The 22929-nt window shown below is 50.1% G+C and overlaps 8 protein-coding genes and 1 non-coding gene across 12 annotated transcripts; 3 read left to right on the forward strand and 6 right to left on the reverse strand.

Annotated features, from left to right (window-relative positions):
- The first annotated feature begins 205 nt into the window (after window positions 1–205).
- On the forward strand, window positions 206–4071 carry LOC136191455 (uncharacterized). The gene is made up of 11 exons (XM_065979778.1): window positions 206–313; window positions 484–532; window positions 602–883; window positions 943–1311; window positions 1423–1677; window positions 1733–1996; window positions 2056–2163; window positions 2238–3166; window positions 3248–3571; window positions 3630–3713; window positions 3768–4071. The coding sequence occupies exons 2-11, from the start codon at window positions 487–489 to the stop codon at window positions 3834–3836; spliced, it is 2730 nt and encodes a 909-aa protein (XP_065835850.1). The 5' UTR covers window positions 206–313; window positions 484–486; the 3' UTR covers window positions 3837–4071.
- Window positions 3854–5511, reverse strand: LOC136191459 (coiled-coil domain-containing protein 34-like). Of its 3 annotated transcripts, none has more exons than XM_065979784.1 (7): window positions 5136–5511; window positions 4927–4976; window positions 4771–4870; window positions 4631–4722; window positions 4294–4575; window positions 4073–4233; window positions 3854–4020 (listed from the first exon to the last, which is right to left on the reverse strand). In XM_065979784.1, exons 1-7 carry the CDS (start codon window positions 5191–5193, stop codon window positions 3921–3923), a joined length of 843 nt encoding a protein of 280 aa, XP_065835856.1. In that variant the 5' UTR covers window positions 5194–5511; the 3' UTR covers window positions 3854–3920. The 3 variants fall into 3 exon arrangements, with proteins under 3 accessions (XP_065835856.1, XP_065835857.1, XP_065835858.1); XM_065979785.1 differs by having other exon boundaries at window positions 3854–4017; window positions 5136–5507; XM_065979786.1 differs by having other exon boundaries at window positions 4631–4710; window positions 5136–5504.
- On the forward strand, window positions 5267–10892 carry LOC136191454 (apoptotic protease-activating factor 1-like). The gene is made up of 20 exons (XM_065979777.1): window positions 5267–5613; window positions 5752–7076; window positions 7128–7181; window positions 7232–7422; window positions 7475–7607; window positions 7662–7787; window positions 7834–7965; window positions 8014–8142; window positions 8260–8385; window positions 8438–8578; window positions 8638–8763; window positions 8912–9070; window positions 9122–9241; window positions 9319–9441; window positions 9492–9536; window positions 10015–10128; window positions 10184–10297; window positions 10343–10465; window positions 10516–10638; window positions 10710–10892. Exons 1-20 carry the CDS (start codon window positions 5301–5303, stop codon window positions 10848–10850), a joined length of 3858 nt encoding a protein of 1285 aa, XP_065835849.1. The 5' UTR covers window positions 5267–5300; the 3' UTR covers window positions 10851–10892.
- Window positions 10893–10970: 78 nt separating this feature from the next.
- On the reverse strand, window positions 10971–11798 carry LOC136191338 (sericin-2-like). Its single transcript, XM_065979662.1, has one exon. The coding sequence runs from the start codon at window positions 11796–11798 to the stop codon at window positions 10971–10973; it is 828 nt and encodes a 275-aa protein (XP_065835734.1).
- LOC136191457 (zinc finger protein 143-like) lies at window positions 10986–16012 on the forward strand. 2 transcript variants are annotated; one of them, XM_065979782.1, is made up of 5 exons: window positions 10986–14217; window positions 14274–14405; window positions 14462–14663; window positions 14915–15124; window positions 15203–16012. In XM_065979782.1, exons 1-5 carry the CDS (start codon window positions 14203–14205, stop codon window positions 15853–15855), a joined length of 1212 nt encoding a protein of 403 aa, XP_065835854.1. In that variant the 5' UTR covers window positions 10986–14202; the 3' UTR covers window positions 15856–16012. The 2 variants fall into 2 exon arrangements, with proteins under 2 accessions (XP_065835854.1, XP_065835853.1); XM_065979781.1 differs by having other exon boundaries at window positions 13770–13798; window positions 13961–14663.
- On the reverse strand, window positions 12838–13778 carry LOC136191460 (uncharacterized). The gene has a single exon (XM_065979787.1). The coding sequence runs from the start codon at window positions 13745–13747 to the stop codon at window positions 13100–13102; it is 648 nt and encodes a 215-aa protein (XP_065835859.1). The 5' UTR covers window positions 13748–13778; the 3' UTR covers window positions 12838–13099.
- Window positions 15941–19740, reverse strand: LOC136191456 (trichohyalin-like). The gene is made up of 14 exons (XM_065979780.1): window positions 19539–19740; window positions 19053–19478; window positions 18927–19001; window positions 18811–18873; window positions 18651–18727; window positions 17997–18600; window positions 17814–17948; window positions 17579–17713; window positions 17468–17520; window positions 17356–17419; window positions 17003–17187; window positions 16481–16569; window positions 16313–16429; window positions 15941–16249 (listed from the first exon to the last, which is right to left on the reverse strand). The coding sequence occupies exons 1-14, from the start codon at window positions 19692–19694 to the stop codon at window positions 16029–16031; spliced, it is 2400 nt and encodes a 799-aa protein (XP_065835852.1). The 5' UTR covers window positions 19695–19740; the 3' UTR covers window positions 15941–16028.
- A 124-nt stretch (window positions 19741–19864) lies between these two features.
- On the reverse strand, window positions 19865–19947 carry Trnaf-gaa (transfer RNA phenylalanine (anticodon GAA)). The gene is given in 2 exon segments: window positions 19865–19900; window positions 19911–19947. It is a non-coding gene; the product is annotated as a tRNA-Phe (tRNA).
- Window positions 19948–20123: 176 nt separating this feature from the next.
- LOC136191012 (uncharacterized) lies at window positions 20124–22492 on the reverse strand. The gene is made up of 10 exons (XM_065979304.1): window positions 22474–22492; window positions 22212–22375; window positions 21926–22156; window positions 21701–21868; window positions 21447–21648; window positions 21208–21381; window positions 21074–21160; window positions 20737–21012; window positions 20624–20675; window positions 20124–20572 (listed from the first exon to the last, which is right to left on the reverse strand). The coding sequence occupies exons 2-10, from the start codon at window positions 22366–22368 to the stop codon at window positions 20231–20233; spliced, it is 1689 nt and encodes a 562-aa protein (XP_065835376.1). The 5' UTR covers window positions 22369–22375; window positions 22474–22492; the 3' UTR covers window positions 20124–20230.
- Window positions 22493–22929: the final 437 nt, after the last annotated feature.

Below are 22929 nucleotides of genomic sequence, written 5' to 3' on the forward strand. Positions count from 1 at the left end.
GCGATCAAAGTACCCTTACCACATACTAGTGACGTATATGACGTATAAATACTCCGTCATTATCAAATGGAGAACCAACCCCGTGGCGCGGCTAGAAGGGAGTGGGGGTAACTCGTTCGCGGAAGCGCAAACCGGCTTATAGGAACGCGCCTAATGATGGGAGTGGCACGGATGTGAAAATTCCATGAGAATCGAGTGATTGCGAGCGCGACCTGCTTATAGAGATATCGCACAAGGTGCAGACTGGGACGATCATCTTCTCTAAAGCCGTAGCGCCGTTTTTCGATAGCAACACATTGCTGAAATTCTCTCGGTACGATCCTAAAGCGTTGCTATTGAACCCATGAAGGCCGTAGATCGAGAGCTCCGGTTTAGAACTGAGCATTTTTTCGTTACGAGTTCTAGTGCATTTGCATTGAATCTCGCGAGAGCGCGTTGCATCGTTTCTACGATATATCTATTTGCTTCTGTGCGTGTGATTAGGCGATGCGTCTCTTTGTGTTTGTCGTCTTCTTGTCAGCTCAGCACTCGGGTTCGTATTCGCGACTTATGCATGTATTCCCAAATGTCGAATCGCGTCTCTTTCTTTTTCTCTCCGCAGTTTCGTTTGCGAGTTCCTTTTTAAACGCTCCCACTGATAAGACGGCGAACTTGGGCGAGCGCGTCTCATTGCCATGTACAGTTCAAGATGACTTCTGCTTGCATGCAAACGTGTCGTGGTTCTTCTCGGACACGCGTATTCTCTTGAGTCCGGACAATACACAATACTACTCGGGACGCGTTCTTTATATTGCCAGCATGTCGACGAGTGACGAAGGGACGTATTATTGCAAAGTAGAAACTCGGTACGGAACGATTCGAAGTCCAGATGCTCGCTTGAAAGGCAAGAAGGGGGGAAAGAAGATATTTTTTAAATATGATTTTTTATTTTTCTATTTATAGTCCAACAAGTGTTGAGTACGTCTATCACATCGGAACGAAATACGCCGTTTCCGAATGAGGCTAGCTTTCGGTTGAGACGAAATGATTCGGCGGTCGTCACGTGGACTGCCGTTGCTGTTGCTAAGCGAGAAAACGTTCATTGGGTAGGCGAGTGTCTTGAGCGGAGTCAGAATCGCACCATCTGTATGGCATCGTCCGACTGCAACGTTACTTACAGCGTCGAGGAAATAGCACCTTTCAAAATACGTATAGTGGCAATTTTTGCCCGGGACTCGTTCTACGGTGTTGCGCCCTGCGCGTCCCTCGACCTATATCTCATGATAAACGGAGCGGTCGCGGACACTTTAAGGGTCGACGTGTCTTCTCCTAGTATGACTAAGTTCTATTGCCCGTTCACACAGTGGACTTTCCGTCTGTTGGAAAGTCTCTAGTGTGAACAGGCTCTTAGTACCCAATTAATTTGTTTTCGTTGTACTGTAGAAAATACACCCCATAGGAGGTCCTTACTGGTTTCACCTGAGGACACTACTGTGGAAGAGGGCCGTCCGGTTACGTTGTTTTGCTTTACCGTAGGCAAGCCTCTTAGGGCTGAGTGGTCTAAAGATGGTTTCCCAATTTCTTATGGTGGTCGCTTTAATGTTTTAAACGGGATGCTTCAAATCAATTCGACTACTTTACAAGACTCGGGAACGTACCGTTGCTCCGACAAGGCATCAGCGAAATTAAATGTTTATCGTAAGAATGTCAACTGTCAGGTCAAATGATCACTCTCTACACATCTTTTTTGTAGAGAAGCTGTCCGTTGACATCTCTGAATTGGTTTACTTTTCGCCGAGTGATAGCATCACGGGCAACTGCCGTTCAGAAGGAAAAGGAACACTGTCTCTCTTAATCGACGGAAAATTTCAACAAAATAGTTCAAACAACCTTTTGCAATTCGAACTCTCCGTGGACCAAATGGCATCTTATTTCGTCCTTCAGTGTATGGTCACCAGTCTTGATATTGTTAATGGAAATACAGAGAAAATATTAGGCGTCACAAGGCACGAGGACGGTAAGAGAGAGCGTTATGGAAATTAGCAGATCCACTTCTATTTGACGGTATTTTTTAAGCCATAACGTATTTTAAAGAGATTCCACGTTCAGCTCCAGTCAATAGTTCGAATATCTGCGTAGGAAACTGGACAACGGTCTGGACAAATTCATCAACTTTACCTCCTTGTAAGTCTGCTTCTCTGAGAGAGTCAATAGTGTGTATCAGTTCTTTGCTAATCGTGTGCTCTTCTTCGTTGCAGCTTCTTCGTCAGGAACAGAGTCCTATAATAGGACAGAGCCCTATAATAAGACAGGAGGAATAAAGTCCGGCGTCTTGGCTGCTATTATCGTCACGATACTAGTCCTCCTTCTAGTCGTCGTTCTACTCCTCGTCTATTTCTTCATCGTCAGAAAAGGACGCTTCAAATTCGGCGGCGACTGCGCGTCGACGAAATGTTTCAAATTCGTACGCTCGAGCAAAACGCGCGCGGACGGCGGCGCCGGCGCCGGCACCGGCGGCGACCATCGAATGCGAAGCGTCAGCCAGACGTCGACTTACTCAAAAGAACTTCGTCTCCCGCGCAGCTCTCTCGGCCGGCCCCTGGAAAAAGACGACATCGTCGTCTACGCCGACGAAACGAACGCTCCAGCGCTGTCGGAGAATCGTTCGTACGAAGATGCGAACGCCATTCGTCCGTATGAAGAAATCAAAGACGCAGACGTGAAACCGCTGCACTACGCGTCACTGGACTGCGCGACCGGGCAGACGTCTTACGCGTCACTGGACTGCGCGACCGGGCAGACGTCTTTCACGTCAACGTCTGACCAACGACTGGCCGCTGTGAAGAAGCCGAGTTCACCGACTGGGCCCAAGCCGCCGAACGCTGTGAAAAAGCCGAGTTTACCGATTGGACCCAAGCCGCCGAACGCTTTGAAAAAGCCGAGTTTACCGATTGGACCCAAGCCGAGAAGCCGAACGTTCGACGAGACGACGAGTAGAGGTGCGAACGCGAATCTCGAGTCGAGTTCGGCTGGCATGAAGACTCCGCCGGCGACACCGAGACCGTATCGCATGATGAGCGTAAGTGAGACGAGGCGACGCGAAGGGTCGCCCGGGCACCTCTTTGTGAACGGACAGCAGTACGCTCTTCTTCAAACTGGCGTGAAGAATTCGGAAGGAGGGGAGAAGGTAAGGGAGTTAGGCATGGGGATTTATATAAGACAGATTAAAGCCTCCCAATCGCTCGTGTGTGTGTTTTTTTTTGTTTAGAGCGAGAATTACGAGAATAGAACGCTATGGACGGCCGGCGAAGCGAACAGCGAAGACAACAAATCGCAGGCGGACGCGTACGAGAACAACGCGTCGTGGATGAAGAAAGAGAACGACGGAAAAGCAGTGGAGGAAGACGAAGAGCAGGATTACGTGAACCATCGTCGTCCACCCCCACCTCCACCATCCCAACCATCTCCTCCGGAGGAGGACGACGATTACGTGCCCTATCGTCCACCACCGCCTCCTCCTCCTCCTCCCACTCCTGCTGACAAGCCGTATCCGACAGAAGGATTGTACGAGAATCAAGGCACTGGTGGACGAGTAAGTAACGTTCTATGTCTGACAATGCTCGCCCCTAGACATCGTGCATTTGTTTTAGGGAGAAGGCGACGTTGTCGAGTCGAATCCGGAAAGTCTATACGTGAATCGTTCCGACCCGGACGGTTCTCCGGACACGAGTGCGGTAAGTACGCGATATGGAAATCAAAAAAGGCGAGTCCTCCTCGCTCTTCTTTAGAAGGGACGCGTGAATTTGGATTATATTGAATTCGACGTACTTCCTGAAGTGAAGAGTCGGCACGCATAGGAGAAAAACAAAGGGGGTCTCGTCATTATTGCATTGTTTCTTTCTCTTTAAATGTTTAGCTTAGTACTATAGAGTCTTTGTTCTCTAGCCCCAACTAGAGCCCGGTACTTTAGAGGTCTTTCTACCTTTGAATAGATGGGGCGGAGACGGCGGAAGATAGATCTTTTTCGTTCTCTTTTCTCTGCTTTGCGAAGAAGACTAGCACGGTGCATTATATTGATTGTATCTCGGTTTACCTCTTCTTGTCTTTGCTTCGTTTCTCTTTCGGCATAGGAAACTGCCACGGATCGGGATTGTAATAGGCGTCCAAAGGATTCAAATCTTGAAGTCTCTTCTCGACGAGCCAGTCGTTGAACGCTCTCTCGTTATCAAGCTTTCGCTGGTACAGTTGCTCTTCCTAGACGAGAGGAAAACGTATAAATCCGTGGGGCCCCCCTCAAGCGACTTTGAGTCTTACATCGCGTCTTCTCGCTTCGAGTTCCTTCCTAGCAAGCATTCTTCGTTCTTGCTCTTTTTCCATTATCCAACGATCGAACGATTCCTCGGATTTCGAGGCGATCTTTTCGCGTTCTCGCATCTTCTTTTCGTCGTCTATCGAAACCGCTTTCCTCTGATTGGCTCGCTTTTGTCTAAGCTCCCTTTCTTTCGCATCCTTCCACAATAGATAATGGACTTCCGCCTTTTCTCTCAACTCGTTGCGAGCTCGCCTCTTTTGCTCCTTCACGTCGAAATCGACTTTCTGCGAAAGAGCTGCACTGGCGTCCGGCGACTCCTTATCTCGCGACTGCTTTCACCTTCTGTTTCTGCATGCAAAGTTTCTGTTCCCTTTCGGCCAACGATTTTCGCACCAACCACTTTTCCCACGGCGAAAGACCTATAGAAAGGACTAAGGCAATGGAGCATTATTGCCTATAAGAGGACGAGTTCTCGTCACCTTCAGGCATAAATTCGTCCAACGTTTTTAATCCTATTGATGCAGTGTCTCCAGTACAAGTGCTAGTGCTAGAACTTCGTTTGGAATAAGAAGACTGATACTGAGAAATAATGTCAATCGATTTATACTAGCTTGAATTTATACTGAGACTCTAACCTCTGATTTTGACGACTCCATAGACTCTCTATCGTTCTCGTCATTGTTGACTAGATAGTGATTCAAAATCAAAACGAAAGATTCGTTTAGCTAGTCGGTTTAGTTCTCGTTTGTTAGAGATACATGCATACGACAAAGGAGCCTTCTAGGAGTCTCTTGTGCCAGTACAAAGACTTCAGAGTTCGATTCAGACGCTAAAACAGCCTTACGTTCTAACGAATCCAACGAGAATTGAGTCTCCGCCAATTGTCTATCAATATCATTCATTCGTATATGCTAAAGATATGAAATTAGGGCGAAAACGCGACCGTTGGGGTCGATGAAAACAAAAACGAAGTGACGCGCGCTAGCCAAGTGCGTTCACGCGTCCCAGGATGCAGGAAGAACACAAGGCACGCTTGAAGTATCATCGCAAGGCGTTGATCGACGACCTCGACTTCGAGAAGGTGCGCGACGCGCTCGTGTCGTCGAGCGTCATCGACGACGAAGACGAGGAGCGCATCGCGTCGAGCGACGTCCGTCGCGATCGCGCTCGCGAATTGCTTCGCATCTTGCCGCGACGCGGCTCGTCGGCGTACGCGCGTCTCCTCGACGCGTTGCGAGACCCGTACGAGCACTTGCACGACCTGCTCGTTCGACCGTTGGACGAGGAAGAGGAGGAAAACGATGACGTCGCCCAGAAAAGAGGTACGCCCCCGCAACACGCGTAGGAATTATTGTAGAATTTATGACGTCATAAATTTATGACGTCATAATGACGTCAGAAATTGATGACGTTATAAGACTTATAGATCCGTGCTTCGCACTAATTTGATTAATATATAGTCAAAGAGGTTCTCCTACGAGGCCACGTTCCCCCTCGTCCCGTCGCCTTCGTCGATCGGCCCGACGAAATCGCGCGTCTTCGAGACGCCCTGCGCACGCTGAAGGACGCCGACGGCTGGGTCGTTCTCCACGGCATGGGCGGCAGCGGCAAGACGTCGCTCGCCGCCGAAGCCCTTCGCGATCCCCACCTCCTACGCCAGTGCTTCCCAAACGGCGTCTTCTGGCTCACAATCGGTCAACTGAACGACGAACGCGGCCAAGTCGATCAGGCGAAACTTCTCATGAAAATGAACAATTTGTGCGCGCGTCTCGACGACGATTCGACGACGCCGACGGCGTCCGGCAACGTCGAAGAGGCGCACGATCGTCTCCACGATCTCTTCGTCGATCAGCACCCGCGAACGCTTCTCGTTCTCGACGACGTCTGGTCGCCGGTCGTCGCGCGCGCGTTCGCCGTTCGCGCGCGCGTGCTCGTCACGTCGCGCGATCGCGCCGTCGCGGATCAGACGCGAGCGACGCGCGCGCCGACTCTCGTCGCGCTCGACGCCCACTTCACCGTCGCCCAAGCGAAGTCGGTTCTCGCCGGCTGGACGGGACGTCCCGTCGCCGAACTTCCGCCCGAAGCCGACGACATCATCGCCGAGTCCGGATCGTCGCCGCTCGCCGTCTCGATGATCGGCGCTCTGCTTCAAAAGAACTCCCAACGACGCCGATGGGAATACTATCTCAAGAATCTTCGCGAGCGAAAACTGAATCGAATTAAACGAGCGATCGAGTACGACTACGACGCGTTGGACGCGTCGATTGGAATCAGCGTCGACGCGCTCGACGACGAGCAACGCGAACGCTATCTTCGTCTCGCCGTCTTCGAGGACGACGCCGTTTTCACGTCGCAAGTGCTCGCCGTCTTGTGGCGATGCGACGATCCCGTCGAAGTCGAGGTGGAGTACGCGGAAGAGTTCGTCAATAAGAGTCTCGTTAAAATCGTCGGCGGCGGCGGCGGCGGCGGCGTCGTTTCCTATACGATGCACGATCTTCTCTTGGATTATCTAAAGGCGGTTGGGGGAGCCCGCGTCGCCGGTTATCATCGCGAGTTCGTCGAAGGTTATCGCGAGTCGTGCGACGACGGGAATTTCGCGCGCGTCGAAGCGGACGGCTACGCGCACGCGAATTTGATTTTGCACATGTTGCGCGGCGCGATGCGAGACGACGCCGCGACGCTGCTCGGGTCGTTCGAGTGGGTCGCGGCGAAGTTGCGCGAGTGCGGACCGGCCGAGGCGCTGAGCGACTATTTGAGGTTCGGTATGACGGCTTCTGTCAAGAAGGTAGGCAAAGTACTCCTATGCAATTGACGTTCTTTTTTAAAAAATCTTTAGTCTGGCGGCCCGCGCTTGGATTCTATGGCTACCCAGCGTTCTTCTAGTCGCCAGGTAACGCTTTGGTCTCCTCCTGACCTTCGACACTTGAATTCCTCTCGTAGATGGCCGCGCTGTCTGACTTTCAGCGATTTATATCGACGAATGCGCACCTGTTTTTCGATACCGATAGTTTTCCTGACGTCGTTCAACTCGGCTTGTCGGAACCGGCGGAAAGCGACGTCTATCAGCAAGCGCTCGCTATAGCGAAAGCAGAAGCCGAGTCCGATCCAAAGAAAGTCTACATCGATTGGACGTAAGCACTGGAAATTTATATGCAGTCTAAGATCATTTGTGATTTCTCATAGGAACAAGAGACGAGTCGGCGAGTGGCATCTGATGACTCAGAAAGTGACTGACGATCCTGTGCGACACGTCGCCTTTTCGCGCGACGACGAAGCCGCTCACTTCGTCACGTGTTCCGACGATTATTCGGTCCGGGTAAGAACTCGCAAAGTTTCTTTTTCGTCCCTCGACTTCTTTCTCTCCTATTAGATTTGGGCGAGTAGCACCGGAAAAATTACGTCGATATTCGAAGGCCACAACGGAGTCGTTTATCACTCAAACTCTTCGTTGGATCGAAAGAGAATCGTCTCGTGTTCGGAAGACGGAACGGTTCAGGTGCGAGCGTACGTTCAACGAGTAAAATTTTTGAATTTGCGTCAAGGTGTGGAATAGCTCGAGTGGCACTCTAGTGACGAAATTTACCGGTCACAATAGCGAGAGCGCCGTGCTCTGCTGCAGTTTTTCTCCTGACGACAAAGTCGTCGTTTCGTCATCTGAAGACGGAACAATCAAAGTAAGAAACAAGCGTCCGCATTGCGCTTTTGCGTACATCTTATTTTAGGTTTGGGACAGTCAGACCGGCGTGCTTAAGTTCGACTGTACTCCTTCTCACGACGGCAGCGTCGTGACTTGCCTTTTCTCGCCGGACAATAAAAGAATTGCTTCTGCGTCGGAAGATTGCACGATCAAGGTAGACAGCGACTCCAGAAGCGTTTTGTGCACAGGCAGAATTTATTATTATAAAATCACTATACTACACAGTGCAAGAGCTTTTTTTATGCAAAAATCTTGATGCTCTTCCTATCAGGTTTGGAGTGCTTCTGATGGGAGTCTCATCAACACCTTCGATGGCCACGACTCCACGGTGAACGACTGCGCGTTTTCCCCGGACGGCACGGCTCTCGTCAGCGCGTCGAACGACCACACAGTTCGGGTAGGGAACACTCCGGATTTAACTCATTCGTTCACCGGTGATTTGAGTGCAGATATGGGACGGTCTCGGCGTTCGGACTTCGGCTCATTGCACCCTGAAAAAGCAGCAGACGCACGAGTGCTGCTATCCAATGCTCTGCTGCGCCTATTCGGCGAAGTACATCGCCGCTGGCGGGGCTGACAGCAATATCGAGGCAAGTTCATGGCTTTCTGAGTCCTACATTGTTTGGAGATATCGTCTATTTTAACTAAGGTCTGGGACGCTTTGAAATTTTCCCATCTCTTCACGCTCAGCGGGCACATGGGATGGGTTCATTCGTGCAACTTTTCGACGGCTGGAAATCGTTTGATATCATCGTCCGATGACGGAAACGTAAAGGTGAGAGAGACAATCTACAGTTCAAAAGTTTAGGCATCCCGCTGCCCTATTTTGACTATGCGGATAGAAAATTGCTTCTTCTAGTTTCTGCCAGTCGTTAATCAATAGGATGCGCTTCCTCAATCGTTCATTTTAATTCTCGTTCTAGATTTGGGATATGCTTTGTGAGCCGGGTCGAAAGCGGCACGACGGTGATCCTTCGTTCAGTCGCCGATTTAGCCTGCACCTGAAGCCTTCGTCTTCAGACGATACTCCTCACCCCACGCCTATCCTTCTTGCACAAGATCTTAAAACCGGAAAGCTGAAGGCAGGCGACGTTTTGTTTTTGACGTCATTCGCGCTCACGTATGACTACTAGATGTGGAATGGAAAAAAGGGGGAGAGCGAAATTCCAACGGGAAGCAACCAGATTAAAAGCTGGTGTTTGGAACCGAATGGAGCCCTCATTGCTGTGGGTTACTTCTCAGGCCAAGTCGAGGTGAAAAATATATGATGAATATATAAGAAGGGGAGGACTGCATGAACGAGTCATACCAATCGACGGCGTGTTGACAGGTGTTCGAGACGGGCGGAAGGAAACTATCAACGCTCGACGGTCACGTCAACAAAATAAGACACTGCTTCTTTTCGCCGTGCGGAACTCACTTACTCACCTGTTCAGACGACAAGACGCACAAGGTACGACTATCTTTGAAAGCATAACGTCAATTCATCGTATCGTTCCTCAGCTATGGAAAGTTCAAGACCCAGACATTCCTTCTAGTTCGGACGAGGTGAGTAACTCGTGGACTGTAGCCCACATCCGTGAAGCCTCAAAGTAAAAGGCATTTTATTCACTCGCGCACCACCTTGTTGTATATAAGCCTGATGATGATGATCAGACAACGATGGCGCCCGCGAAGCCATCATCGTTGACTTTGTGTGTGCTGCATATTTTTTGTTAATTCAATGACGGCGTGTGACTTGGGCCACTGTCCTTTTTTTAGTCTGTCCCTACAAGGATTCGAAAGATAACATACAGTAGTCTAGTTTGCGATAGACAATAGTATCAGATACCCCAGCATGAACGATAGGGCTTTTCTCGCCTGCGCTTACTGAGAGCCTTACTCATCCTGGTTAGATATTTTTTTCAAGAACCGGCATACCGTATGATTCCTCCCTTCCTCCCTCCTCACTCAATGCACTACACGATCTTACGGTTTACTGGTGATAATGCATAGGAGCCCTAAACTTAACACTGTTGTTTTTTAGAACAATTATCTCGTTGCTTCAACCGAATCAGACACGAAAACGGCCAACAGGCCTGGCTGTTTCTTCAACAAATCAATAACTGTCGTTTCAGCTACAGTCACTGGACACGTTAAAGTGAGGACTATCTTCTAGAAGAGAGCAGAGCATTGTTTTATTTATTTCATAAAAGATTTGGTCTACGACTACCAAAGTGATTGAAGCGCACAGCGATTCGGTCACTTCGGTGGCTGTTTCCAGTGATGACGAGAAAATTGCTTCGGCTAGTGTGGACAAAACGGTCAAGGTAAATGAACTCTCAGTGTCTGAAGAGCCTTGAACGTTGGTGCAGGTGTGGAGTTCGAATGGAAATCAGCTGAACGTTTTCTCGACTCACAGCGACGTCGTTCGCTCTTGCGTCTTCTCTTCGCTCGGCCAATTCGTAGCGTCGGGAAGCGACGACGGGCAAATCAAGGTACACGAAAATCTCCGTTTTCAAGTCATCATCTAAAACGTACTGTACAGATTTGGAACCTCACTTCAGGCGAAGAACACGGAGTCTGCTCGGGACAAGACGGCTGGGTCGTAGGCGTACACTTCTCCAAGGACGACAACACGCTCGTTTCGATCAGCAAGAACAGCATCATGGTACGAATAGCCTGTTCGCGCTGGAGACTTCGAGTTCTATTGTTATCTCTTCCACGCATTGTGTCTTTTAGTGGTTTTCGAATACTGGCCAATGTCTACAAGTGTATCGCCTGAAGGGCCAGTTTCCCAAGGCCATGCTCGTCGCCGGCGACTTCGGGTCGTTCTTCACTATCGATGATAGCGGATTTTTCTATTCTCTTCATAGAATCTGAACATGAAATGTTGTGGCAAAAAATTAGAAGCATCCAATAGCACGAGGCCCGAGTATCTGCTAGCAGAGGTGCCCAGCAAAAATGATATAAAATTTATTTAACTTTTGTGGGTACACGTGACTATAAAACTTTATTTACAGGGTGCTGTCTGTGCTGTCTACGATGAGAAGGCGAGAGGACGGGACTCAAGACGGGTTCCAAGTCGCGAATTCGTTTTTGGAACCGCGCTCGATCGTTCGCCAGGCTTTCCCACGGTCCCTTGCGCGCCGCTCTGTACGCGTAATTCCACGCAACGATGCAGTGGACCCGGTTGAGTGAGTCCGCCTGAAAGCGAACGCGCTTTACGACGGTCGGGCCCGGGCGCGCGCTTTCGGCTTCGGACGCCGAATTGGGCCTCCGACGAGCGCGCGCCTGAATCTCCTCGCATCTCGTCGATCCGTTCCAGTCGTTCGTCGAAGCGCCTCCCGACCAACTACACGATCGATTTACAAGCGGCCTCGGCGCGCAATCGTTTCGAAAAGCAACGGAAAACCCGTCCTCGTCCTCCTCCTCCTCCTCCGCGTCGTCGGCGTCATCGCACTCGTCAGCTGTGATGTAGTCTGACTCGCTCGTCGTTTCCTCGTCGTCGTCCGAATCGTCCGAATCGTCGAGTCCGACGAAAAAGCGCACGGCGGCGCGGCGCGACGTCGCGCTGCCCGCAATCCGGTCCGAGAACGACGCGGAAGCTTCCGAATGCCGACTCGGACTCGCAAGTCCGCTATCGGCGTCGTCGTTCGACGTTTCTTCGCGTAGGTCTCTCATATCCATTTTCGAAGCCGTAGTCGTGCACTCGTTGAAGGACCACGCTTTCGCAGCGTGATGAGTCGCGCCATCGGTTCCGGCGTCCGATATCTCGCTTTCGTCGGCCTTTTTTGTCGTGATAGGCGTGTGGGAAGGTCTCTGCTGCATCTCTGACTACAATAGCGATCGTCTTGATCGAATCGAAGCTCGTTGCCATTCAGAAACTGCTAGGGCGTTGTTTAGGAGCATTGTAGAGCGCGCTAGAGTTGACCATTGTAACGTTTGCGTCATATGATTCTGATCTCATCCGCGGGAATGAGATCAGTCCACCTTCAGGGACTACCGAACAGACACCAAACGTAAGGCAAAGTGTGTATGTCATCGATGACATGTACGCCACCTCGCCAATATTGATTTATATGATAGCGTCAATAAGCGGAAATTATTTGCCTAGTCCGAGAGTTCAAACAAACTTAAAGGCAATAGTTGCGTTATTTCGGGAAATGCATTTGGGCCCACGCTCTGACCCTTTCTACGCTGTGGTCATGGACGCCACAGCAACGCTTCCTCGACCCTAATCAATCGAGGACCACCCCCCACCCTCACGTGCTTATGAGTCGAAATCCGCTCATATCATTGACAGCCAACAAATGCGTAATACCAATCCGGGGGGCTCGGTTCATGATTGTGCTGCCGCCTTAGACCGGTTGGGAATCCCTCCTGTCCCCAAAAAACCTACACAGCGTACCGCTCATTTCAATCAGAAAACGTACATCAGAAACGCCGCCTACGCTTCAGACGCGACCGCTGTAACTACGCTGCAGGCGGATCCTTCCGCTTTGCCATTTCTTGCAAGACTCCGTATCTGCATTCGTAATAGGTTCTGCCTCCGCTTCAGCTAAAGCAGCATTTTCCTGTAATATCCTCTGACGCAGTAGCACTGACCATGGAAACCACGGTGGTCAATCACACCTCAAAATAGCAGCGTCTCCCCACAGACATACAATAACCGGCTTTCGCTTTTCAGGGAAATAAAGGGACAATTTGTCTTTACGGTAACCAAACAACGCTGTATATACTCGTACTGAGTAGGACGCGCCCTCACCGTCCCTTATCTAATTGTCAACCCGGAAGCACGTTCCTCTGGTTGCGGCTTTTGGCTGGGTGTCCGATGACGTAACGGTTAATTCGCGATTGTCCCATTGCATTCGCGAAACAATTCTTTTTCTTTTCACAATTCTTTTAATTCGGCATTCATTCCTCACTAAAAGTACCAAGAAAACGTCGTTTGTGTAAAGAAACGAATCGACAATGGCCTATTCAATATCCCCATTGTGCATAGATCATGCACGAGTAGGAAGCAAGTCCAGTCGCCAAAAGTTTTCTAGCACAGCAGTCTACAGTTTAATTAAAACAACTCAATTTTAGCAGTAAATTACACAAATATTCTCTACGCGCTCGATCCGCATCTAGACGGCGGTGACGACGACTACATTCGATTTCTCTTCCACTCGTAGCTTCCGCCGTCGCCGTCTCGCGCAGAAACACGCGATCAGATAAGCGGCAATCGTACACGCGATCGAAATCGACGGCCAAAGCAGGTACGGCAACGGATCGGGCGGCCGCTTGAGATAAACCGTTTCCGGCCGATGGGGATCGACGAAGCAGGCGAACTCCGTTCCGACGAAGCGGTAGTCGTCGTCTATTCGCCGATACGTGCATCGTGGATAATTAGAACAGCTCGACTCGGCGGCGTGGTCGACGTCCCACGTCAGCATCGCTCGACGATCGCTCTTCGAAAGGTTGTGCGTCACCGTGATGCGCGTGCAGTCGAAGACTCGACTGCAGCGTCGATTCAACTCGTTTCCGCAATCGTACAGACATCGTTGCGATCCGAGCGACTGCCATTTCGCCGTTCGGCACGTCGTCTCGACGAAATTCGCGCTCTTGAGCGCCGGAATGCCGTGCAGGCAGATGACGAGGATTGCGGCGGCGATTCCCGCGATTGTCGTTCCGACGGCGAATGTCCAGACGAGCGGCTTGCATAGGCCTTCGCCGTTCTCCTCCTCCTCGTCGTCGTCCCTCGCGACGTTCTCTTGCTTCGGAAGCTTCTTCATTTGTTGACGTCCCGAGGAGAAATGAGACGAGTTCCGCCGAAGCGTGGCTTGGTATGTAATCGGGGGTGGGCTGTGGGCTTGCCATTGACGTCAGTAGATTATTATCTCGTAAATCGATCGCTGTCGCTTCCACCTTTTCCGTTCTGAAAAGGTTGTCGGACACTTTCAATTGCGTTGCGTGACAGTTCTGACTGACTGTCACGATCGGGTTAGGTTCTGTCGTGGAGATCCGAGCGTTTGGGGACTTCCCGCACGTGAGTTACGGCACGTGCACGTCTTGCTCGTCGCGTGCTCTTTCCGTTTCTACGTGTAGAGCTTGAAGCCGGAGATGTCGAGCCTGAAAATAAGCGTGGCATTATGCACATTTATTCATTCATCATTGTATCCAAAACGAGCGCACAGTTGCTCTTGCGGTCTCTTATCGGAATTAGATATTTAGTTTGAACTGAAAAGGAATGTTTGAGCAAAATGTGAGCGAGCTTTTTCTTTTTCTCGGAGCTGTTTGGAATGGTCTTTACTACTGTAGCGAAACCTAAGAACTGTTACGGCAGCCGTAACGGCTACCATGAACGTGAACGGCAAATTGGTGAAGGCAAAGGCGTTTGTCTGCGACGAAAAAGATTGCGGGAAGACGTTTACAACTGCCAGTCATCTCAAAGTGAGCCGATTCGATCTCGCAAACGTCCAAAAAATCCTATCGTCGACCATGCGCAGGCTCACAAGCGAATTCACAGCGGCGAAAAGCCGTTCGTCTGCTCGTTTGCGGACTGCAAGCGCGCCTTCACGACGTCGTACGGCGTGAAGACGCACGAGCGAACGCACACGGGCGACAAACCGTACGAGTGCGACGTCGCCGGCTGCACGAAGGCCTTCAAGACGTCGGGCGACTTGAGAAAACACAAGAGAACGCACACGGGTACTAAAAAACTTCGATCGAGCCTTTGGAAGACCCATCAAAGAGGAGGAGGTCCCCAAAGAGAGAACACTTTGGTTACCTGTCTTTGAGGGATTGCTTATCCCTTCTATTGGTATATGCAGACGCCCTCCATCGTAAATAAAATATTAGATTATGATGGAAAAGTAATAAGATATATAAATATATATATAACGTTCATTTATTTATAATTAGGATATATGCTGTAGTGTATCTGTTTGCTTTTGGTATAGGTGAGCGTCCGTTCGCTTGTCTCTATGACGGTTGCTGTCAGACGTTCGCGACGTCGAGCGGCCTACGCGTCCACGAGCGCACGCACACGGGCAAAAAGCCGTATCGCTGCGACGCGCCCGGCTGCGATCGAGCCTTCACGACGTACACGTCGTATCAGAATCACGTTCGACTTCACACGGGCGAAAAGCCGCACGCGTGCAGTTACCCCGGTAAGGGGAAAGAGAGATAGATCTCTGATAGAGAAGTGGCTTATGTAAGATTTTCTTCCTTATATTTCTCTCTCTAAGGATGCGACAAGCGTTTCACCGAGTATTCGAGTCTCTTCAAGCACCAGGTCGTCCACACGAAAGCGCGTCCGTATCGCTGCGCCGACTGCGGCAAAATGTATCGTCAAATATCGTCGCTTCACTATCACCGTCGCACCGTTCACGCGCTCGCTCAGACGTCTCATCTTCGCAACGGCGTTACGACGACGACGAGGGCGGAAGAAATCGTCGAAATGCCGCCCGTGACGTCGCCGATGTCGTCGTCGTCGTCGTCATCCCAATTCGAGCAGCCCTGGTCAAACGCCTATCTATCCGACTCCGTCCGAACGGCCGTCGCGATACCCGTCACCTTGTCGTCGTGCGCGACGAGCCCCCTCGTTCAACTGCCCATTGAAACGGCCGCCGCCGCCGCCGCCGGCTCGTCCGCTCCGTTGCCGTCGAGTCCGATCGATTTTCCGCTCGTTCTCAATTGGACGGCGCCGAGTACTTCCGCGTCGACCGTCGACGATTTGACGCACGCGTGTCTTGCCTTCGATACAGCGTCGAACGGCGGTCACGTCATCGCTTCGTCCGCGTCGACGGCGGCGGCGGCGGCGTCGCATCTACTCGGCGCCGATCACGAGTTGTCGCTCGGTTTGGAAATGTCGCCTAGTAGTCCATTCGGTCCGCTGTGAGGGTCATAGGGTCATAGGGTAGGGGGCCCCCCCATTCTGGACTCCCCGGTTAAGTTTGCGTTATATGCGAGACACTCGATTCCCCTTCTCTCGATGAGAACCGCTCGCGCTGATCAAGGTTATATTTATCTATTTATAAAATTATTTTATGTTTGTACGTTATTCGCACTCTCTCATGGGTTTCTGCTTTGACTCTTCGATACGAGTCCCCCGTTTAGATTGATTCTAGGCAGCACTGGCGTCGTCGTTTCGGACGCGGGTCGGTCCGACGAGAGTCGGCTCACTTGGACGTCTCGGTGCGCGACGAAATGTTCGTGGACCCATCGATAAGTCAAGTCGGCGCGCTCCTGTTTAATACTTCCCTGTTCCGACGGAGACGAGTTCGCTTGATGAGCTAAGATAGATAACGTCATGATGAGCCGAGTTTTAGTTTGAGAGGTATCCATCCCCCGCACACCTTTATGTTGAAAATAGCTGATTCTTTCTCCCCTGCCTTTGTGCGTTCGCCTCACGTCGGTCCTATCCCTCGCCGAATCGTTTAGCTTTCGGAACAAGGCCAATCGGGTCTTGGGATCTAACGAACGCGCTCAAAATTCGTCTTTTTTTTCTTCAAAAACGACGACACCTTGCAGTTTTTTGTGCATTCGTACTCCCTGCTTTAGTCGTCGAGCCCGTTTCAACATCAGATCAGCCGTATCGGCATTTTTAAAACCCCTAGGAACATTGCATTCACGTTTAGCGTATGCGAAATCCCTTCCCCAGTCAGACAGACACAACGAGAATTAGTCAGATTTCAAAAGAAACCACCAGCAGACCCCCCTCTTGAAAAAACGAACACCTCTATTGACCAATCTCTGAGAGTGCGGTTTTTAATGCATTTTAGTGACAGGAGTTCAAAGGTTATCACCAAGCGAGGTTCTAGGTACTGTACCACCTGACATTCCATCTCGCGAGACGGCCACCTGTGTATTGCGGTTAGCAATGGACAACTAGTTATGCGCGAAAACAACCACCAGAGGAGCTAAACGATCAGAAATAACCGGGGAGTAGGGGGGCCACGCAGAGTGGGCTCCGCGGTTTCGCTCGCAGAGATATCCTCGTTGTAGCGGTCTCCGAAAAAAAGGGGGTCCCACGCAACGACGCATACCATGGGTTTGCCCCCTTCGACGCCTGTTTGACCAGCTTTTGCTCTTCCTGTATTATTCGCCCACTGAGTGGCCGCCGAACGGCGTCTAGATTTAAACCCGAGACGGTCTCCTTAGTCGGCGTATTTGTTCGACTCGAAGACTTCCAGGCAACAATTGGCCTGGAAGGAAAATCGCCTCTGGGCATCTAAAACGAGGTAGTGTTGAGGCAACCTTAACAACTGCTAAACGAGTATCTCGAAGTTACGCCAGGGGGGCGAATAATGCAATGCGAAAATTTTGCCCCGCCAACAAAAAGTTAGGCAAAGATAAATAGTAAGAAATTTTGCCCGTGAGGAGGAAAGTACTGTCTTACCGTAGTTCCACCTATAGACGGTGGCGAAGACGAACGACGCTCAATAGGAGCAAGTGGAGGACCACTAGAGAACAAAACTAGATGCAGGCATTGTAGAGGCTCTTTGGCTCACGTCGATGGGAGTTGTGGGGTTGCAGGGGGACCCCAGCCAACGTCGAGTATTCCCTATAGAGAGAGACCCTTGTTTGTTTGCTTACGGAGGCGTTTTGCGCGCTGCCCGTACCTCGTCCAAATTGAAGCTACCTAGGTCGATTTCCTGATCGTAGTCGAAATCGTCGTCGGGATCGTTGTCGTCGAAACGGGCTTCCAATAAGGCGTTGTCGAGGCGTTTGCGTAGCAGGTAACCGCGAAAATTGGCCTTATGGAGAAGAACGTTTGAAGGGCTCTTAATCCCTCTGAGTTATAGGTCCCATCGCGCCCGTTAGACGAGACCTCCGCGCGCGCCTCGCCCACCGTACCTGGAGTCTCGTCGCTGCTTCGTAGCGACGCCTCTCGCGCTCCGCGCGTCGGTGCAGCCACGGAAGCCACTGCCACAGCGTCGAACGCGTAACGAATCCTCGCCAAGCGGCTTGAATTCGAACGGCAGCGATGCACTGAAAGAAAAGTGTGTCTCAACGGGAAACGCGATTGTTATTTCCTACTTCTGGTCGTTCCCTTTCGCGTCGAAGTCTTTCTTCCTCTTCTCGCTTTCGTCTTTCCTCTTCGAGTCGTTCTCTCTCCAACGCTTCGAGTCTCAGTCTCTCCTTTCGAATCCTTTCCTCTTCCAATCTCTTTCGTTCTTCTTCCTCGCGTTTCCGTCTCTCCTCTTCCAATCTCTTTTGCTCCTCTGCCTCGCGTCTCAGTCTCTCTCTCTCCTGTCTTTCCCGCTCTTCAATCATCTCGCGTCGCCTTCGTTCCTCTTCCTCTCGTCGCATCCGTTCTTTCGCCTCCTCTTCCCTTCGCCTCCGCTCCCTTTCCGCCTCCTCCTCCCGTCGCTTCAACTCCAAGCGAAGTCGTTCCTCTTCCTCGCGTCGTAGTCTTTCTTTTTCTAATCGCTCCCTCTCTCTTTGCTCTTCCTCTTCTATTCGCTTTCGTCGGAGCCGTTCCTCCTCGATTCGTCGTCGCTCTTCTTCCTCGCGTCGTTTTTTCTCTTCGATTCGTCGCTTTTCCTCCTCCGCTTCGCGTCGTTTTCTTTCTCGCTCTTCTTCTTCGCGTCTAATTCTTCGTCTCTTCTGATCGAGCAGAGGACGCATAAGCCTTCGGATGCTAGAGAACCAGTGACTCTATACAGGCTCAATGTTCAATATCTAACGTACCTGAAACCTCGGTACATCTTTTGAATTACTACAGCGGCTTTGGACCGTTTCTCCATCACGTTCTTCTCCTCAAACTCCTACAATCGCAGAAAAAGCCATTTATATAATAATCCTTTACTGATTAATTATCTGAGATTTAAATTTAGGAGTGGATCATCACCTTTAGCTCGTTCAGCTCTATCCTTCTAATTTCTTCTTCTTGAACAAACTGAGCCATTTCGATCTGCAAAACATCTTCACACAACAGTCAGCAATAGCCAACGGGATTATATATACTTCATGCTGTGCTTGCTCTTCTTGCATAGCCATCTTCTCTCTTTCCAATTCCGCTTGCAATTGCTCCATAGCAGCCTACAACACAGGACGCATAGAATATTTTCCCTCCCCTCTCCCATTTCCCACCTTATGCTCCCTATCGAGGCGTTCCCTCTCCGCAACCAATTCTCTCTCCCTACTCAAACGCTCTTCCTCTCGCTGACGCTCGGCCTCGATCCACTCTCTCCTCTCCCTTTCCATCCTCTCCTTTCTCTTTTCCTCGTCGATCCGGAATTTCTCCTTCAACGATTCCAATTGCCGTTTCGTCTCCTCGTCGTCATTCTCTTCGTCGTCGTCGCCGTCGTCGGTCGCCGCCGCCGCCGCGTCGCCGTTCTTCACGCTTGTTGAGGCTGCAACGGCGTTTTTGCTCAGAGCGTCGTCGCTCTGTTTCAAAACGTCGTCACAGTCGCGCATTAGTTCCGCTTGCGAGTTGTCGAAGTGTCCAACGAGGTGTTTCAAATAGAAATCGACCGATTCCATTAGTTCGACGTCGCGTAGCGACGAATCGTCATTCTAGGAAGAAGACGTCTGTCTAATACGCAACCCAGGGTCGCGTTTTCTGGTTGCTTTTACGTCTGGAGCGGGACGAGACTTCTCCAACATTCGCGCGAAGTCTTCTGACGTCAGACTCGATATTGTCCACGGAGTGGGATCCTCCTTGACGTCATTCTCCGACAATTCGGCTAGCTGACGCTGGATTTCTTCCTCGATGTCGTCGTCGTCCTGCATCTATCACTACATTGTCGTCCGAAGTTGAACGTTATATTTTCAACTTCCCGTATAACAGGCACTGTACACACGTCACAGAGCAAATGCACAACTTTCAGTTGAAAAGTAAAACATTTCATGCACATGGAACAAAAAAATAAAATTCGGAGAAAGAAAGAAGGGAAAAAATGTGCCGTGACCCGGGATTGAACCAGGGACCTTCAGATTCCCTCCGGGCTTCAGTCTGACGCTCTCCCAACTGAGCTATCACGGCACCTGAGAAGGACAGCCGAATACTGTCTACTTCAATAAAAGAAGTCTGCACGAGATCCTTTGTTTTGCGCCTGCGCCTCTCTCACATCGCCATTTTCCTCGCCGACGCCGCATCGCGCTACAACGCTTCTTTCCTAATTCACCTCTCGTTCGTCGCTTTGTCTAGAACTCCTCGGGCGCGATTCATGCGTGACATTTTGCTACGACGTGGAGATACGAAAAGGCTACACAAGTGCAACAACAATTATGCAACAGCAGCGTCAAACTAGCAATCCAGACGACGTCTACAATCTGTCAACTTCCTCTACCGTCTCCGTTTTGGTCGAACTGAGCTTCCGAAACTGAACGGCGAAAAATCCATCTTTGGACTTCATGCTCTTACGATACTCGAGAGCCAAATCGAAGTGCGGAAGATGCTCCGCGAGATCAATCAGAATCTCGTATTCTCCGTAGTGAAGCGTCTGACGAGGAACGTTGGTGCCAGGCAAGTCGTACAGCTTCGGCTTATCGATCTTTCCCTTGATTGCACAGATGTTTTTTCTCGGATCGAATTGCACGGTTGGACTGGCGTGCTTCGCCTCCATGAGTATCGTTATGCTGTCAGGCCCATTCAGGATGTCGTAATTCTAAAAAAATTTATCTTATTTAGCTCTGACGTCCAAATTTCTTAGACCTACAAATGGAAGAGGTGGAGGTGGAACTTCCACGTTCTTCGCCAATCCTTCGTATCTAAACACAACTAGTGTGAAGTCGTTTTTCCCCCCCTGTGTTCATTAGTTAGTTCGTTTACAGGCCTGGACTTAGAACAGTTGGTTTTGCTTCCGGATCTTTCAAGCAGTTCTTTGGCCAACCGCACGTCGAGGAGATGTAGAAGTTGCTACCTCTTTTCACCAAGTCGACCTTCGGCGGATTGTCGAAGTAAGCCGGTAGAAGCTCATTGGCCTTTTTGACGATATGAGAAACCGGTTCGACTTCGCTTTCACTCGTCTGTCCCTGTATCCATTGGTAGATCATTTTGAAGATGGCACCGTTGTGAGCTTTTGCCTTTCCCGATTCGGTTAGAGGACTTCAGAAGCATTAGATAGTTGATGGACCGTACTACAAGTAGTGAACATTGCTATTCTTACCTGAGGCTAGGTTTTTCTGGCTCTCTGACGACGAACACGTGCCTCATACCTACCTTACTGCCAGGAATCATGTTGGTGTAAAAGAACCTATAGCGGTGTGTACATTGATAAATTACTGCAATTTGACGCATTACCTTTGCTTAAGTCCTCCACGTTGGGTGCTGTGGTAGTCGTTCCAATGTCCTTGCCTTTTATACGTTTCGACGACTTGGTCTTGAAACCGCTTCTGTCCCTCGTCCACAGAGGAACTGAGAGGGAAATTGTGAATCACGATGAGATCGTCGAACTTGTCGTGTACACTAATAGTCCTACGCAAAAATATATGCATCGTCCGTCAGCGTTTATTTATTTATTTATTTATTTATTTATCTACTCTTTCGTATCCTTTCCCGTTGCCAAATCGGTCAGGTTATTTCGGTATCTTTGTTTGGCGAGACGAAGGTCTTCGAGGTACACCTGATCGCTCAACGTCATGTCGGAGACGACGACGATTGTCACCGTCGAAAGAGCAATAGCGAGATGTTCGATGAAATGATCGACGCACTTCTTATGCTTTACGGCATTCCTGGATATCACTAAAACGTTTGAGATGCTAAGACGGTTCTCTTCCTATATAAATATATATACCTTCAACGGGGGCGTCGAAGCCCGCTATGTCGACGAGAGTGAACTTGGATAAACCTTCGTCCGCGCTCGTTTTCAGGCTGATTCCCTTTGTCCTATGCAGAGCGCTTTCCGGTAGCTTCGTTTTGGCGAGACGATTCAGAACAAACGTTTTTCCTTTGTTGTACAAGCCTATACAGAGAAGAGCGCGTCTCATGAGGGCACGGCATAGACTGACTGACCTCTTACCTAGTACAGCAATGAACATTGTTCTCAAGCGATTTCCTGAAATTTGTTCGGCCGTTCTCTGTTTCGCGGGAACTGTTATTCGTCCCGTGCATATGTCGTAAGCAACTGCTGCAGCTCCTCTCAATTGATCTATGTTTATGTCGGCTCGTTCGCTGCTTGAGCTGCGAAATTTGAATGTTTTCATTGCTGGAAAGAGGACGGGCCATCCGAGCCCAGCCGTATCGGTAGTCTCTGTGTAAGATCTTTGGTATATATTCTATATTCTATTCTACGCAGCCATGCATACGATCGTTCTCTTTGTTTTTGACGTCATTGTTTGCTTCGGCGGCGTAATCAATTGGTGCCGGCAGTTCGTCAATTGAGTCGAGCGGGTCAGAACTACTGCCCGACAGCTGCCAGAAGGTTTCTATTTCCAAGACGATGTCGTACTCGTGAACGTCCATGGGCTGCCTATAAGAGATGAATTATTGTACCTAATGAAGGATTCTAAATGTCCGCTCATCCATGCGCATTGGGGGTGTTAGAGGACGCGTGTTCGATTCTTACACCTTGGTATGGCGTTGAGTTCAGTAAAAGGAAAATATATATATACAGCGTATTGTTAGAGGAAAGCAAACTCGTACGAACTCCTGTCGTATATAGAGAGGCTCAAGGGTTGGAAATTCGCGAAAAGAACTGACCTCCAACGCTCACGCAAAAACCAAGAACCTGATCAGAACCGCAGAAACGTCGACCTAGGAGAGAACAATGCCGTGAGAAACTATTGGTATTAACAGTAAGAGTTTTCATGAGGTCGTGAGACGACTCTATGCAAGGATCCCTGAGACTCACGGCAAATCCGTGGGAGTTGACATATTTTTAATTCTGCTACAGGGAACTGAGGGGGAGGAAGTCCTAGAAGAGGACAAGTCGTACCTGTGAAATTGTCTACCTGTAAATGATGAGGGGCGGGACTTCTCTCTTCCACGCTGGTGTCTAGTGAGCTAATTATTGAACCGATATTT

The sequence above is a fragment of the Oscarella lobularis genome, chromosome 9 (genome assembly GCF_947507565.1).
Source record: "Oscarella lobularis chromosome 9, ooOscLobu1.1, whole genome shotgun sequence".
Classification (NCBI taxonomy): Eukaryota; Metazoa; Porifera; class Homoscleromorpha; order Homosclerophorida; family Oscarellidae; genus Oscarella; species Oscarella lobularis.